This window comes from Lithobates pipiens, unplaced genomic scaffold (assembly GCF_037356315.1).
Source record: "Lithobates pipiens isolate NorthernLeopardFrog02 unplaced genomic scaffold, aLitPip1_a1.2 Scaffold_19, whole genome shotgun sequence".
Classification (NCBI taxonomy): domain Eukaryota; kingdom Metazoa; phylum Chordata; class Amphibia; order Anura; family Ranidae; genus Lithobates; species Lithobates pipiens.
Window position 1 is genome coordinate 45,482,784 of NW_027507764.1, and position 17,770 is coordinate 45,500,553.

Here is a 17,770-nt window from a genome sequence, read left to right on the forward strand (position 1 = left end):
TATTAAAGGCAAAATTCCTTTATGTACCTATTAAAATAATGATATGCATTTTCTAAAATGAAACTAGTTTTCATAACTCAAATTTACATTAGCCTTCCGTAATACTATACATAGCTATACAAATCTACTTTAAGCCCAGTTGTAAATAAAATATATAAAAGTTATACATAAGATGTTACAAATAAAGTTGCAAAAATGAAATATATACCTTTGCTGCATTTGTGAACCTTTTATTGCTGAACCTTCAGTGCCTTTATCGATTAGATATTTTTTTGTCCTTCAGGCTGAACTTCTTTCGTGATGTTCCAGACTTCAGGGTTCTTGCTTGTGGTGGTGATGGAACAGTCGGTTGGATTCTTGATTGTATAGGTAGGAAGCAATTCTATATAATATCTTCCAGGCTTGAAATATAGGCACTGTTTCTATGCAGAGGACTGATAGGCTTACTCTTTGTGATAAGATGAATTGTGTGGCAATGCACGATGTGTAATGCCGCATATGCACGACTGGACATTCGGGCAGAAAAGGTCCAGCGGTCTTCCCGATGGACTTTCGATGGAGTTGCGGAAGACTTCTGAACGAACAGACTTGCCCGTTCAAAAGTCCGTTCATTTTGAACGTGATGACGTACGACAGGACTAGAAAAGGAAGTTCAATAGCCAGTAGCCAATAGCTGCCCTTGCGTCGTATTTGGTAAGTCGGACCAGCATATAGACAAACGGTTTTCCCGACAGGAATTGAGTCAGTCGGACAGATTTGAAACATGTTCTATTTCTAGGTCCGTCTGAATTTTTTAACCTCCCTGGCGGTATGATTAGTTCTGGTTTTAGGTGCTGAAAGCGGTACAATTATTTTGCATGGAAATTTGGCGTTTTATATTGTAGTCCTGTAATTCTTAGGAATAACTCTCTTAAATCTGTTCAAACCAGAGTCTAGTAGACATCCCGGGTATGATAAAGTTTATAATATAATAAATAATAATAAAAATTATTCAATAATGTAATCAAATCCAAAAACACTGAAATTTGCTCATTTGCAGAATTGTCACTGTCATTAGATTTGTTTTGGTGACTAATTTCCCCACAAATCGATATCGCTCAATTCTGCAAGTGATTCTAATTTATTATCACTGTTTTCTAGTTGGTCTAAAATCACTTTTGACATAAAGGGACACTTTTTGGTTGCTATGGACAATCTCCAAATTCCAGGCAGAAAAAACAGTATTTATAATATAAAAGTGCATGCAGGGCACTGCACAGACCACTAGGGACAAAGGGGGTGTGTAATTTTTTTATACAGTACTGTAATCTGTAAGATTACAGTGCTGTGTGTGTTTTGTGTATTTTTACTTTTTTGAATTTGACGCCGATCTCCGCTCCCGTGTGCGCCGTAAAGTCGCAGGGAATGGAGCTCGGTGGCATTCGGGCACTGTGTGAATCGAGCGGAGGACAGCTCGATCACACAGCACGGAGAACATCACTGGATCCAGGGGACAAGGTAAGTAACTCTCCCTGTGTCCTCTCTGTATCCAGCGATGCGATCCCGAGTCTGGCTCGGGGTTACCGTTTATGGTACTGAAATCCCAGCCCGAGCCAGACTCGGGATCACCGCCAGGGAGGTTAACCACTTCGGACCCAGGGCAATTCTGACATTTCTCTCCTACATGTAAAATTCCTAATTTTTTTGCTAGAAAATTACATAGAACCCATAACATTATATATATTTTTTTAGCAAAGACCCTAGAGAATACAATGGCGGTCATTGCAACTTTTTATCTCGCACGGTAATTGCGCAGCAATTTTTGGAACGCGTTTTTTTCTGAAAAAAAACTGTTTTATGCTTAAAAAAAAATAAACAGTAAAGTTAGCCCAATTTTTTTGCATAATGTGAAAGAGGAGGATACGCCGAGTAAATAGATACCCAACATGTCACGCTTCAAAATTGCATGCGCTCGTGGAATGGCGCCAAACTTTGGTATTTAAAAATCCCCATAGGCGACGCTTTAAATTTTTTTACTGGTTACATATTTTGGGTTACAGAGGAGGTCTAGGGCTAGAATTATTGCTCTCGTTCTAACGTTCGCGGCGATACCTCACATGTGTGGTTTGAACACCGTTTTCATATGTGGGCGGGACTTACGTATGCGTTCGCTTCTGTGTGCGAGCTCACGGGGACAGGGGAGCTTTAATTTTTTTTTTTTATTGTTAATTTTATTTTTATTTTTTTCGTTTTACACTTAAAAAAAAAATGTATGACTTTTATTCCTATTACAAGGAATGTAAACATCCCTTGTAATAGGAATATGGCACGATCTGACCTATTTACAGTGAAATACGGGGTCAGTAAGACCCCATATCTCACTTCTAGGCTGGGAAGAATAAAAAAAAAAAAAAAAAACTGATCATGGCTTCCTAGCCAGATCGGCGCCGTTAATTTGAATACCGAGGCCGGGCGTGACGTCATAACATCGCGCCCGGCCTCCGAACGATTATAGAGACTCCGGGGACAATCTAGTCCACCGGAAATCTCTATGATTACTTGCTGGGGCCGGCGGATCCTGTGACCGACTCACCGATGGAAACGGTGAGTCGTTAGAAGCACCGGAGGGCGGCGGGAGGGGGGACGTCCCCTCCTGCCGCCCGTAAGAACGATCAAGCGGCGGAACAGCCGCTATGATCATTCTTATGGTGTAGGGAATCGCCGGCTGAAAACGGCAATATCTGAATGATGTCTGTGGCCTCAGGCATCATTTAGATATAACCACCGAAACCCCATGACGTCAATAGACGTAGTGCGGGTCTCAAGTGGTTAAAGAAAAAGGATCTGACTATCCCACACACGATCGGACTATCCGACGGAATGATTCCGTCGAACCTATTCTGCCAGAAAGTCCGGTCGCGTGTACGCAGCATAAGGCTCGGTTCACACAGGGGGCGATGCGAGGCGACACGACTTGCCTCGCCGCGACCTGCCGCGACCTCAGCGGCGACTTGCAAATGACTTCTGTATAGAAGTCAATGCAAGTCGCCCCGAGGTCGCCCAAAAGTAGTACAGGAACCTTTTTTCTGAGTCGGAGCGACTCGAGTCGCTCCTCTTAGAACGGTTCCATTGTACAGAACGGGGGCGACTTGTCAGGTCGTGGCACGGCAAGTCGTGTCGCCTCGTGTCGCCCCCTGTGTGAACCGGCCCTAAGAGTACAATATTGAAGGTACAGTGTTGTCCAGAATTAAGGAGGAAGAGGTACTTTTTTTCAGTTGATTGAAATAAACAAACAGTATGGCCTGGCATTGGGGAAAGCAGATAGAATTGTGAGGTGCGCCATTGGAGGGATCACCAGTGGGAGGATAGAGGTCCTGATTCCCCTCTATTGATGTTTAGTTATCATTAGAGGGATCCCCTGTTTGAGGAAGGAGGTCTTGATTCTTCTTTATAGATCTTTAGATCACTAGAGGGATCACCAGGAGGAGGAATGGGGTCCTGATTCCTCTATATAGATTCTTAGTTATCATTAGAGGGATCCCTTGTTTGAGGAAGGAGGTCCTGATTCTACTTTATAGATCTTTATATCATTAGAGGGATCACCAGCGGAAGAAAGGAGGTCCTGATTCCCCTTTATAGATATTTTGTTATCACTAGAGGGATCACCAGCAGGAAGAAGGATGTCCTCCTGATTCCTCTATATAGATCTTTATATCACTTAGAGGGATCACCAACAGGAAGAAAAAGGTCCTGATTCCTCTATATAGGTCTTTATATCACTAGAGAGATCACCAGTAGGAGAAAGGAGGTCCTGATTCTTCTATATAGATATTTATATCACTAGAGGGGTCACCAGCAAGAGGAAGAAGGTCCTGATTCCTCTTTATAGGGCTTTAGTTATCACTCTTCTGAATGGTCTGGAGTTGTAAGTGAGGTACCCCAAGACTCTGTTTAGGGACCAATTCTGTTTAACTTGTTCATAAACGACATAAAGGGGTGGAACCCCATGCTATGTTTTCTTTCAAGTTTGGTGTGGGGTTCCCCTCAAATACCATAGTAGACCCAAGGGACCTGGTATTAATTAGGAGGTGACCCCACACCATTTTTTTTTTTATTTTTTATTTTTTTGGTGTGGGATTTCCCTTACAATCCATACCAGACCTAAGGATCTGCTATGAGTTTTTCTGGGCTGGGGCACTGCATTTAATGATAAATATTGCGTTTCTTCTGTTAAACAGATAAAGCCAATTTGGTGAAGCAACCCCCGGTGGCGATCCTACCCCTTGGTACAGGCAATGATTTGGCAAGATGTTTGAGGTGGGGAGGAGGTAAAAAAAATATATATTTTTTAATAGCTTTAATAGTATGTCATTATACAGATGGATAGTGTTTGCATAATAAAGTGCAATTGTTGTTGAACACCTTTGCTAAAAGTCCAACAGCTTGATTGTTACCAGACCTTTAAAGCAATATTAAACCCAAACGCATTTATTTATTATATTGCAGCTTGTCAATTCATAGATCTGGTGGCTGCATTAGTTTTCTTCTTTTTTTTTAAGGATTTCTTTCCTTTGTTTTCACCAGGTGATCCAGCCAGTAAATCTGTTGTTTTTTTCACAGTTCTTTTCGTTCCTAATTAAAGTTTGGACTCATTTTTTTCTATTCTATTCCTTTATTTTCTATTCTACTTTATTCCCTTTTTTGAAAATGGAAAACTATTCAAAATCGAAAACTTTTTGAGTTCCAAAATTTTTGTGAATTCAAAAACTATTCTAAATTGATTCGAAAACTTTTTGAATTTGAATTAGAAAAATTTGGACCGATTTGAAAACGAATAAATGAAACAAATTCCAAAAACAAATTAAACAAATTTAAGGAAATCAATTTATGCAAATAACAAATCGAAACTAAAGAAAACAAATTTTTTCATTCTGCACATGTCTAATTTATTGTACAATTCCTCCTATTGGATAATTTGCAGCAAACTCCGCCCTTTTTTAATTTGAATAATTGATTAGCTAGATTTGATAAATATATTTTTGGTGACAATCACATCATGCGTAAAGCAACCATTGCAACTAACAGAATACAAAATAGAAACGTGGAACAGATGGGAAGATGGGTTGATTTATTGAAGTGAAATAGGCTGTTCACATTACAAGAGAAGTTGCACTTTGCAAGGGCATTTGTCCTAGAGATTAGTGAATGAGGTGAAGCTCTGCTGACCTCCATCATCCAAAAAATATATATATTTTTTTCTTGCATATGATTGGGTATCCCTTGCTAAGATCTGGGGCAAATTCCCTTGTAAAGTGCAACTTCCCTAGCTAAGTAACCAGCCTTCCTGCCTTTAGCAAATCAACTTGTCATGGTCAGGGGTCTGGCACGGAGACCAGTAGCTATAGCAGTAGAGAGACACCCACTGACCAGCTGAATGTGTGCAGCAGTAGGTTACCCTGGCAGGTGACATAGGCTCACACAAGGTGGGGAGTCAAAGCACTAACCGGTGTTCACCAGAGCTCCTAAAAGTGGAGATGGATTTTGCGGCATGTTTGTACCAGGTTGTGGCCCTCAGGATTGCCCCATCAGGAGGTGAGCAGGCTGGGGTCCCGTAGTGGATATAGCAGCTAGGGATCATGCAGAAGCATAGTCAGTAAACAACCTAAAGGTTGGTAACAAGTGATTGCAGGTTGAGATTAAGCAGAAGTGTAGGCAAGGAAAGAGCCAAACGTCGGTAACGAGTGGTAGCAGAGTTGCGGACAGAAGCAGGAGTGGGAAGAGGGAGATATTGGCTGGAGAGAGCACAATAATCTGGCAAAAAGGTAGTGCAAAGGCATTGGCAAATAGGAAGTTGAAAGGAGGAGCAAGGAGTTCAACTACTTCCTGCCCGCCCACCGGCAAATGATGTCGGAGAGGTGCGGCTCTCGTTCTGGGGCGACGTAATATGACAGCGCCCAGTTTAGGCACGATTGTGTGCCCCCAGGGGCGCGCGGCATGGAGAAGGCAGGTTCACCATGTTCCTGGGACACGGCACAACCCCGATCTCGGCACAGCCAATCTCATGTAAACAAGGAAGTGCAGTTTATTAGCTTTTCCTCTCTCACACTGACAGAGTGTGAGGCGAGGAGAGCTGACAAGCGGAATCTCCTCACTGGAGAAACGTGTACCTGATCACCAGTGCCCTGAATTCAATGCAGCCCCAACAGTGCCCATCAGTGATGCTACTCTGTGCCCATCGGTGACACCAGTATGTGCCCATCAGTGAGGCCAATCTGTGCCCATCAGCTATGCCAATCAGTGCTATCCTTCAGTGCCCATCAGTGCCACCCATCAATGCCGCCCATCAGTTCCAATCAGTGCTGACCATCAGTGCTGCATATCATTGCCCATCATGGTTGCCTATTAGTGCTCTTCAGTGTTGTATATCAGCGCCATTTATCAGTGCCCATCAGTGCTACCTATTATTGCCTCCTTATCAGTGCCACCACATCAGTGCCCTTGAGTGCTTCCTCATCGGTGCCCATCAATTCCGCCTCATCAATGCAGCCTTCATAAGTGCCCATAAGTGCAGCCTCATCAGTGTCCATCAGTGAAGCCTATTAGTGCCCTTCAGTGCCGCCTCATCAGTGCCCATCAGTTCAGCCTATCAGTGCAAATCAGTGCAGTCTCATTAGTGCCCATCAGTGCAGCCTCATCAGTGCCCATCAGTTAATGAAAAAAAATACTTATTTAAAAAATTTGCTGACAGAAACTAAAAAAAACTTTTTTTCAAAATGTTTGGTCTTTTTTCTTTTTGTTAGCAAAAAAGGAAACTCTCTTTGTGTGAAGAAAATTATTAAAAAAATAATTTGGGTACAGTGTTGCATGACTGCGCAATTGTCATTCAAAGTGTGACAGCGCTGAAAGCTGAAAACTGGCCTGGGCAAGAAGAGGGTGAAAGTGCCGGGCATTAAAGTCATTTTTAAGGTTCAGCAGAAACAGGGTACAGGGCAGGATGGAACGATGGATCAGACACAGTGCTGTCCAGCATCTCAGGTGGCTCAGCAAGTCGACAGACCTGGTCAGGCACGGCACAGCAGAGGTTGCAGGATCAGAGCAGGGTTCTGACACAACCCCTGTGTCTCTGTGTGGAAGTGGCCATCTTGGTGGAGACAGGGCTTTGCTTTCTCAGAACTCACCATGGAGAACGGTGAGGAGCACTGCAAGCCCATGACAAAATAAACAGCCTATTTGCCTTTAGTAAATCAATCACAATGCCACTATCTAAAAGTATATAGGCACACTCAGTGGGCGCTTACTGTATAGCTGTTTCCTTATCAATCTGTGCCTCCTATCTGAGTTGTGGAGCCTAGAACACTATGTGGACGTGTTAGAGACCCCTCTATCCCCATACTCATGTCACGAAAAGTATCTGATCTGTCAATTGGCAAGATAAACCAACATGATGGCCATGGATATGTAAACTCAGCAAGCAATAAAAGGACTTCTTCAAGGCTCCACATTCATTAGTATTCACTAACCCTTCTGGATAGTTTCTGGAGGTTCCAGAAAAGATTGATCAAAGAATGCAGAGGAATGTATGAGCTCCTTTTCTAGGTTTACAGCATTGAGTGTGCCTATAGAATTCTAGGTAGCAACAACTTATCTCAGCCTTTGAGCCTTTTATGTTTCATTTAACCTTCCACATTTTTAACATCCATCCACCTGCTTTTCTTGCACAGGTTATGAGGGTGAGAACCTCCTAAAGTCTCTTAAAGACATAGAGAATGGGACAGCCGTTCTGTTGGACCGATGGAGGATTGAAGTTATCCCCAATGACAAAGATGAAAAAGGAGACCCAGTGCCTTACTCTATCATAAACAACTACTTTTCTATCGGAGTGGTAAGATTTATTTTTTTATTATTATTTTAAGCGTACCTTAAAATAAAAGTTCAGCCAAAAACGAAAATCTCTAAATTTACTTGCAGCCACAATCTAAAACCCCGTACACACGATCGAACTTTCCAATGGGAAATGTTCGATGACAGGCTGTTGGTGGTAAGTCCGACTTTGTGTCCGCTCCATCGGACAATTGTTGTCGTACTTTCCGCGGACAAATGTTGGCTAGCAGGTTTTCAAATTTTCCACAGACAAATGTCTGTTATCAGATTCTCCGAGCGTGTGTACACGAGTCCATCGGACAAAAGTGAAAGGTACAAACATGCATGCTCGGAAGCAAGGACGAGCCAGCAGTGGTCAATCTTGTAAACGAGCGTTCATAATGGAGAATTAACATTCGTGACGCGGCAAATTATGAAACCTCCAAATACAGCGCACAATTCTCTTCTTCTTTAATGGGATAATAATGAAGCTGCTTTGCTGGTGATACTGATGGAGTTATTGTAAACACATTTTCAAAGGCTTTTTTTTTTTCTAATGATATCAAGAATAGTATTATTATGCTTGTTATTTTTATTTTGGTGCAAATTACCACAACACCATTATCCCGTATAGGGATGAGCTTCGAGTTTGACTCGAACATTGCCTGTTCGCTGAACAGCGAACAATTTGGGGTGTTCGCGGCAAATTCAAAAAGCCGCGGAACATCCTGTACAAGTCTATGGGAGAAATCTAAAGTGCTAATTTTAAAGGCTTATATGCAAGTTATTGTCATAAAAAGTGTTTGGGGACCTGGGTCCTGCCCCAGGGGACATGGATCAATGCAAAAAAAACTTTTAAAAACTTCAGTTTTTTCAGGAGCACTGATTTTAATAATGCTTAAAGTGAAACAATAAAAGTGTACTGGTCCTTACCTGGGGGGGTGTCTATAGTATGCCTGTAAAGGGGTCCATGTTTCCCGTGCTTAGAACTGTCCCTGCACAAAGTGTCATTTCTGCAGTTTCTGCATTTCTCGTGGCTATAATGAGTTGTCGGCTCCCTATAATACAGAGAAAAGTCATTGAAAGTCATTGATAAAAAAATAAATAAAAAAGCGTGGGGTTCCCCCAAATTCAATTACCAGGCCCTTCAAGTCTGGTATGGATATTAAGGGGAACCCTGCGTCAAATAAAAAAAAATGACATGGGGTTCTCCCCAAATATCCATACAAGACCCTTTATCCGAGCAGGCAATCTGGCAGGCCGCAGGAAAAGAGGGGGGATGAGAGAGTGCCCCCCTCCTGAACCGTACCAGGCCACATGCCCTCAACATTGGGAGGATGCTTTGGGGGTCTGTGACCTCTCAAAGCAAGCACCATGTCCCCATGTTGATGGGGACAAGGGCCCCACCCCCACAACCCTGGTCGGTGGTTGTGGGGGTCTGTGGGCGGGGGGCAAACAAGGGGACCCCCAGATCCTGGCCCCCCTGTTTGAAATGGTAAGGAGATACAAAAGTACCCCTACCATTTCACAAAGAAAGTGTAAAAAATTGTTAAAAGCCACACACACACCATTGAGAAAAGTTTACAATTTACCCTTTCTTTGTGAAATGGTAGGGGTACTTTTGTACCCCCTTACCAATTCAAACGGGGGGCGGGATCTGGGGGTGCCCTTGTTAAAGGGGGCTTCCAGATTCTGATAAGCCCCCCACCCGCAGACCCCCACAACCACCGGCCAGGGTTGTGGGGATGAGGCCCTTCTCCACATCAACATCCTCCCAATGTTGAGGGCATGTGGCCTGGTACGGTTCAGGAGGGGGGCGCTCTTTCGTCCCCCCCTCTTTACCTGAAGTTCACACGAAGTTTAGGTCTGTTCGCAGGTTCTGGCGCGAACCGAACCGGGGGGTGTTCGGCTCATCCTTAATCCTGTAGTTTTTAAGACCAAAGACACAACTATGTTGGTGTTCCTTGTTAATTTTACATTGTATTTTTTTAAATCTAACTGCCTACTCCCAAACTGTCATTTGAAGTAAAACACATAGCCAAATATTATTCTCCACATTTTTTTATTGTGCATAAAAAAAGAAAAAAAATGCTATCTGCCTATAGAACTTAACCAATTCTATGCATTCAAAAATATAGAAAATATACCAAATCAAATCATTATTCAATCAAAAAAATAACGCCAAAGCAATAACTCCAAGGTCAATAATAAATAACACGTTATCTCCTCCGATTCTGCAGCATAGCTGGTTGAGAAACAAACTGAAAAGTGCAAAATGAAAAGCGCGAATCTACACTTGCCAAACTTCTATTAAGTCGATATTAGCAGAAGGAGCCCAAAGGGTGGCACTAAAGAGCTGAAAAACAACGTAGTACGTCTATTATGTCACTTTGTTCGTAATTGTTGGCCAACAATTTTGTGGCCGTGTGTATGCAAGAAAAGTTTGGGCCAACGCCCTTTGGACAAAATTCCACGGTTTTGTTGTCATAAAGTCCGATCATGTGTACGAGGCATAAGACTGTCCTATCTAGCTCTGTAAAGCAAAAATCGCTATACATACCTTTTCTGAAGCCGTTCCGGTCCCGCGCTGAGCTGTCATCGGTGGCGTGTCTCTTTAGGCGGGTGCAGAAGAGGCAGCCGGCAACGGAAGCCCCATAGTAACTCTATGGGTGGCATCACTTCCCAGGCAGGGGAAGGGAGCAGTTCTAGTATATGCCAACTCTGCCGCCCCTCCTGTCCAGGTGTAAAATTGAATGTGACAAGGAGGCTGCATGGGCCACCTGGAGCATGGGTGGGGTCACCATGGCTATGCCAGTGCTCCAGACCCCTATAAACAAAGAAATTGTGATGCCCTATGCTGCTGGTCCATACACAGAAAATATACAGCCCTGGAGTGAGTATCTATCATAATGCTCACAGTGGCAAGCGCTCATTGGTCAGTGCAGCCATTAACTGTGCTGAGGCTTCTCAGAAGAAAGAAGAGTTTCTCATTGGTCAATGTGGTCATGTGGTGCCCCCATGTAATGGCACTGAAGAAATACAGACATACTAGTAGTCCAAATCAGTAGAGCAGCCTAGAGTGACAACCATAGGTTAGCTTTCTCCATAGATACAGAGGAAGAGTCACATAGCCACCAAGGGATAGGAAGTGTGTTATTTTTAGCATTACTGAGTGAAAATGAAGCCAAAGAAGTTTGAGAAAGGAAAATGAACACAGCCACCATACCAAAGACTAGTGGACAATACACTTTAAGATTCATGGTTAATATACACAATATTGGCAAAAGTATTTGGATGCCTTGTCTTTACACACACACATTTTAATGGCCATAGGGTTCAATATTGAGTAGGCCAACCCTTTGTAGCTATAATAACTTCAGCTCTTCTGGGAAAGCTGTCCACAAGGTTTAGGAGTGTGTCTATGGGGATGTTTGACCGAGTAGTCTCTGCTCTAATTAATCCCAAAGGTGTTCTATCAGGTTGAGGTCAGGACTCTGCAGGCCAGTTAAGTTACTCCAACCCCAAACTCACTCATCTATGTCTTTATGGACCATGCTTTGTGCTCTGGTGCGCAGTCATGTTGGAACAGGAAGGGGCCATCCCCAAACTGTTCCCACAAAGTTAGCAGCATGAAATTGTCCAAAATGTCTTGGTGTGCTGACTCCTTAAGCGTTCCCTTCACTGGAACTAAGGGGCCAACCCCAACCCCTGAAAAACAACTCCACACCATAATCCCCCCCCCTCCACCAAATGATTTGGACCAGTGCACAAAGCAAGGTCCATAAAGACATGGATAAGCCAGTTTGGGGTAGAGGAACTTGGCTGGCCTGCACAGAGTCCTAACCTCAACCCGATAGAACACCTTTGGGATGAATTAGAGAGGAGACTGCGAGACAGGCCTTCTGTCCAACATCAGTGCCTGACCTCACAAATGCACTTCTGGAAGAATGGTCAAACATTCCCATAGACACACTCCTAAACCTTGTGGACGGCTTTCCCAGAAGAGTTGAAGCTGTTATAGCTGCAAAGGGTCGGCCAACTCAATATTGAACCCTACGGACTAATGCCCCGTACACACAATCGGATTTTCCGACAACAAATGTTGGATGTGAGCTTGTTGGCTGAAAGTCCAATCGTGTGTATGCTCCATTGAACATTTGTTGTCAGACTTTCCGCCAATAAATGTTGGCTAGCAGGTTCTCAAATTTTCCGCCAACAAAGCGCTGTTGTCGGAATTTCCAATCGTGTGTACACAAGTCCGACGCACAAAAGTTCACGCATGCTCGGAATCAAGCAGAAGGAGCCGCACTGGCTATTGAGCTCCCTTTTTCTCGGCTCGTCGTACGTCTCGTACGTCACCGCGTTCTCATGTTCGCAATTGTTGGCCAACATTTGTGTGACCGTGTGCAAGACAAGTTTGAGCCAACATCCTTTGAGCAAAAATCCACAGTTTTGTTGGCGGAAAGTCCAATCGTGTGTACGAGGCATAAGACTGAGATGTCATAAAGGTAATTTGCGTGTTAAAGTGTTTGTAAACTCTTACTAACCACTTTGACCTACAGGTAAGCCTAGATTAAGGCTTACCTATAGGTCCAAGAAATATCTCCTAAACCTACACGGTTTAGGAGATATTTGCCGAAAGACAGGCACCGGCGCGCAGGTGCACTGAGCGCGCCGATGTCAACGGCGATATGCCGCGAGTGGCGGCTCCCGTGCACATGCACGGGAGTGACGTCATCACGACTTCGCCCAATGACAGCGGCGGAGCAGCGAGACCCACCGAGAAGATGGATGCTCCGAACTACAGGGGACAGCGGTGACTTCGCTGGCTCCTGTGTCAGGTAAGTGACACATAATGGACTACTATGCAATGCATTATGCTTTACCTTTGCAGGGAATCAAAGAGGAAGTAAACTCATCAGGGTTTACTTCCTCTTTAAGGCAGGTGCCCCAATATTTTTGACAATATAGTGTATTAGTAGATGTTGGGAAGAGAGTGTTATTCTGTACATTATCATTCTGGTGCCTCACAATTTAAACTGCAACTCTTCTCCCTACTGGTAATTGGAAACCAGAGTGATCCCCAATTTAGGCTTTAAAAAAATATTTCAGTTGACCGAAAGTCATTACAATTCTTCCACAAAAATGTTCAATTTTTCTATTGTGGGGGTTCATATTGTCACTTATACAGTTTAAGTGATATATTTTATTTAGCAAATATTCTGTTTCTGTTTAGTTTTTAAAATTAGTTTAAAGCAGTTTGGTACTTTTTTTTTTAGTACTTTTTTTTTTGTTATTTTAGCTATGAAACAAATTAATCAAATTAGCTGCAAAATTCCACTCTTCAGTTTAGAGAACCTTTCTTACCTGTTCTGTTAATACAAAAAAAATAAAAAATTCTCTGCAAATCTATGTACCGCTTGCATGTTGCCAAAAGCACGGGTGATATTATTACCTCCTTTATAACATATTAAAGTGTCAAATGCAAAATGAGACCTTGAGGTCTCATTTGCACTAGAGAATGTTTTTTCAAAGAGGATACAAAGCCCATGACCCAATTCCCCAGCTCACATCATCGTGATATTTCATCTTAATAGACATAGGATAAATGCCAATTATATACCGAAAAATATTTTTATCTTCACATTTTTGTATTTTGTCTCACTATGCAGATTACAACCTGGATTTAAAAGCTTACTTAACATTTTGCGAAAAAACTGTAGTAAGGAAATATTGAAAAGACTTCCCTTTGTTCATATCTTATTACCAGAAAAGTAGGGACATATTTCCATGCTAACAGCCAATTGTAAAATAGGGCAGGGTACACTTTTTTTTTTTCATGCTTAAGTAGATGTACGGCTCTCTTTAAATGCAGAAAATGTAGATTGGCCTAGAAGTGCAAGTGTTGCTTTGATTTTTGAATCATTTTGGGGAATGATTTTATTCTATGGTTAAATTGTTGTTGCCCTTTTACAAGGTCAGAAACCCAAAGGAAATAAATATTTGGTCTAACTAGTAAAGCCTAACCCATGGGCTAGTTTATTAAAGAGGTAATTTTTTCACCTTAGCCTGTTCAAATATTCAACAAGGTTCAGCAAAATTTTTGTCCTTTAAATTCCCTTGAACTTCAAAAGTAACTCTTGGCAGCTGCTAAAATCAATCAGTTAACAGCTAACCTGATCCTGTAATCATCCCAACTGTGCTAAACTGAAGAAAAAAATCATCTTCCTAGGTTACCATCAATCTCTGCGGCAGAGTCTGCGGTAATGTAATGACAGGATGAGAGTCTGCAATGAACGGGGCCAACATTTTGCTGAACAACCAACAGTGAAGATAAAGTTTAGACCTCGTACACACGGGCGGACTGTCTGACGGACTTGGTCCGCTGAAACGTGTTTCAGCGGACAATCCGCTCGTGTGTGGGCTTCAGCGGACTTTTTCGGCGGACAGTCTGGCGGACGAAGTCTTTCGGAATTTCCGTAATATTGTCCGTCCAAACTTGGTTTCAGCGGACAGTCCGCTCGTGAGTAGGCTAGTTCGACGGACTAAGTATGGCGCATGCTCAGAAAGGATTTACACGGCGGAAGGTTGCATTGCATTGCAACGGTCGGATTATCTGACAACACGGTGCGATCGTGTGTACAAGGGCTTACAGTAAAGAACCTTCTACGTAGTTTAAAGTTAAACCTTTTTTCTTCTAATTTTAATCAGTGGCCACGTGTCTTGTTAAACTCCCTTCCGCAAAAAAGTTTTATCCCTATTGTGGGGTCACCAGTACGGTATTTGTAAATTGAAATCATATCCCCTCTCAAGCATCTCTTCTCCAGAGAGAATAAGTTCAGTGCTCACAACCTTTCCTCATAACTTATATCCTCCAGACCCTTTATTAGCTTTGTTGCCCTTCTTTGTAGTCGCTCCATTTCCAGTACATCCTTCCTGAGGACTGGTGCCCAGAACTGGACAGCATACTCCAGGTGCGGCCAGACCAGAGTCTTGTAGAGCGGGAGAATTATCATTTTATCTCTGGAGTTGATCCCCTTTTTAATGCTAATATTCTGTTTTCTTTGTTAGCAGCAGCTTGGCATTACATGCCATTACTGAGCCTATCATCTACTAGGAACCCCCAGGTCCTTCTCCATCCTAGATTCCTAGATATGAAATCATTTGTAAGCTACCCCTGGAAAGACAGCTGCCGTTGTACTTCCCACTGCACAGCTGACCATAACATCATAGTTGTGTCTCTGCTCACCTGTGTGTTCCTTCCTATTCAGACTGCGATGATGATTTACATAGACTTAAGCCTCATACACACAATCAGAAGGGTGTGTGCCAGGAACATGTCTTGCGTACAAACAGTACACAATTGTCGGCCAACAGACACGGACGTAGTGACGTTCTATGAGGAATTTCAGCTCTTGAGTTCCACCCTTTTCGCACCTTCTGCTGATGTTGTGTTTGGTGAGCATTGATTCTGAGCATGCGTGTTTGTACTTTCCATTTTTGTGTGACGGACTTGTGTACAGACGATAGGAAAATCTGACAACAGACTGTTGTCCGCAGAAAATGTGCTAGCCTGCCATCCAACATTTGTTGGAGGAAAGTTGGACAACAATTGTCTGATGGAGCGTACTAACAGTCGGATTTTAGGCCAACAGTCTGTCATCACACAATTCCCTGCCGAAAATCCAATCGTGTGTGTATGAGGCTTTAAACTTCCTCCTGCGCAGCTCCAGCCATGATCTTGGTACTATTTTTTTTTTTTAAATATAGATGTTTATTGGATTTTAACAGGTATTACAGATGACGTTGCGGTACAATAGCATCAAAATGTATACAATCGTTGACAAATCAATAACAGAATCGACCTAGAGTGGGTCAGTGACAAAAAAAGAAACGTGAAGTACTGTAGTATACAGGAATTAACAAGTAATAGAGAAGTTGTCTCGTTGCTTGTGTGATCCTAGGGGACTTTGGAACCCCCTCCCGGGCACCCCTTACGGGAACAATGCTGTGTCCAGGAGGAGACTCCATCCCCAATGATAAGTAAAATATTAATGTCTAGTACATAAGGTACATATAAGAGTATATTATCATAATACGTATGATTGACAACAAAACCATGGTGCAAAGGGTAGTAATATTAGCATTCCTGTATTTAAAAATCTGCAGGCGGATACACGATAATACCTTCCGGAGGTAATGGGAGGTTAGTCTGGTGATTGACCCATGTCGACCATGGCAGCCATGCCCGGGAGTTTCGGGCTAGGGTGCCCTGGCAGCGGGCTATCGTTTGTTCATAGGTAAAATGCAGGTGGGTCATTCTCACCACTTCTCCCACTGTGGGCGGTGAAGGGTTCTTCCATAATCTAGTGATACATAGTCTGGCTGAGAGTAGGACATGAACGATCGTATGTCTGAGGTGTCTGGGGTATATATCCAGGTTCAGGGAAAGAAGTGCTAAGCTGGGTTGAGAGATTACTGGTATAAGAACTATTTCAGAGAGCAATTGGAAAATTGACTCCCAGAAAGAGGTCAGTTTGGGGCAGCTCCAAAAGGTGTGGAGCATGTCCCCTTTGTTGTCACATTGTCGCCAGCATCGGTCGTCATGGGGTGTGCAGAATTTCGATAATCTTGTGGGAGTTAGATACCAACGTTGTGCTATTTTGATAGTAAGTTCCCAGAGATTAGAGCACTTGGTGACCTGAAAGGTGGAGTTATAAGCAGTAATCCACTGTTCAGAGGAGTAAGTATTGCCTAAGTCTGATTCCCATGCAAGCATGGAGTTGCTCTTGGTGAAAATGTTTTTTTGTCGAAGTAAGTTGTAAAAAAGGGAAATGCCTCGTTTGATAGTAGGTTGGGACGTAAAGAATTGCCATGCGGGATGAGGGAGTATGCAAGACCATTCTGAAGTCGTAAGTAGATAATGTCTCGTCCGGAGATAGAGGTAAAGGTCAGTATTAGGTATATGAAATTCTGCTTGTAGAGCGGGGAAGGATTTAAGTTTGTGGTTTGAGAAGAGATCATTGATGTGGAGGATGCCTGAGTGTTGCCATTGATTAAAGGAGATTAGGTCAATCTTGTAGTGGAGAACTTGTAATGGGATTCGTAAGGCGGATTTAGTAGGGTATGATTGGCCGAGGTGTACAAATTTTTTCCAAACTTGGGCTGTAGCAGTCATTGTAGGAGGGATATGTGAATGTGGCGGTGGAGATCTAGGGTTAGATAGAAGCCATGCCGAGAGATTCTTACCATGAACATAAGAAGCTTCGATTTGTCCCCATTCTGTAGATGGGGAAGGTGAAAACCAGTCTTTAGTCTGGGTCAGGATTGATGCCATGTAATAGTCCTGAAAGTCAACATATCCAGCCCCCCCAGCCTTTCGATGTTTGATTAATTTTGTGTGTGCGCTTCTACTTTTTTTACCCTGCCACATATAGGAGGACAGGAGGGACTGCAGGGACCTAAAATTGTGAACGGGAATGGGTATAGGCAGAGTCCGGAACAGGTACAATATTTGGGGGAGGTGTAACATTTTAAAGGACGCTAGTCGCCCCATCCAGGACAGTTCGAGAGACGCCAGCCTGCGCAGATCTTCCTGCAATCTGGCTTTAAAGGGAATGAAGTTGTGCATAAAAAGTTCTGCAGTTGTTTTGGTCAGTTGGACACCCAGGTAAGTTATACTTTTGTCGGCCCAAGTAAATGGTGTTTGTTGCTGTATAAGCAGGCTAGTAGTAGAGTCTACTCCTAGATTCAAAATGCAGGATTTAGTGTCATTGACTTTATAGTAGGATACTTTGCTGAAGGAGGCTAGCGTCTCTTGGACCGCCGGGAGGGAGGTGAGGGGATCAGACAATATGAGGATTACATCATCCGCAAATAGGCTAATTTTATGTGATCTGTCTCCTACGGTGATAACCCTTGATTAGAGGAT

At 43.0% G+C, this 17,770-nt stretch overlaps 1 protein-coding gene across 1 annotated transcript in view; it reads left to right on the forward strand.

Moving 5' to 3' along the window:
- The window catches only part of DGKB (diacylglycerol kinase beta), a 662,201-nt gene that overhangs the window by 240,739 nt on the left and 403,692 nt on the right, over positions 1 to 17,770 (forward strand). Inside the window, exons 16-18 of the mRNA XM_077490704.1 lie at positions 284 to 369; positions 4,218 to 4,307; positions 7,701 to 7,861. Of these exons, the coding sequence (XP_077346830.1) occupies positions 284 to 369; positions 4,218 to 4,307; positions 7,701 to 7,861 (337 nt within the window). The remainder of the gene's footprint in view (positions 1 to 283; positions 370 to 4,217; positions 4,308 to 7,700; positions 7,862 to 17,770) is intronic.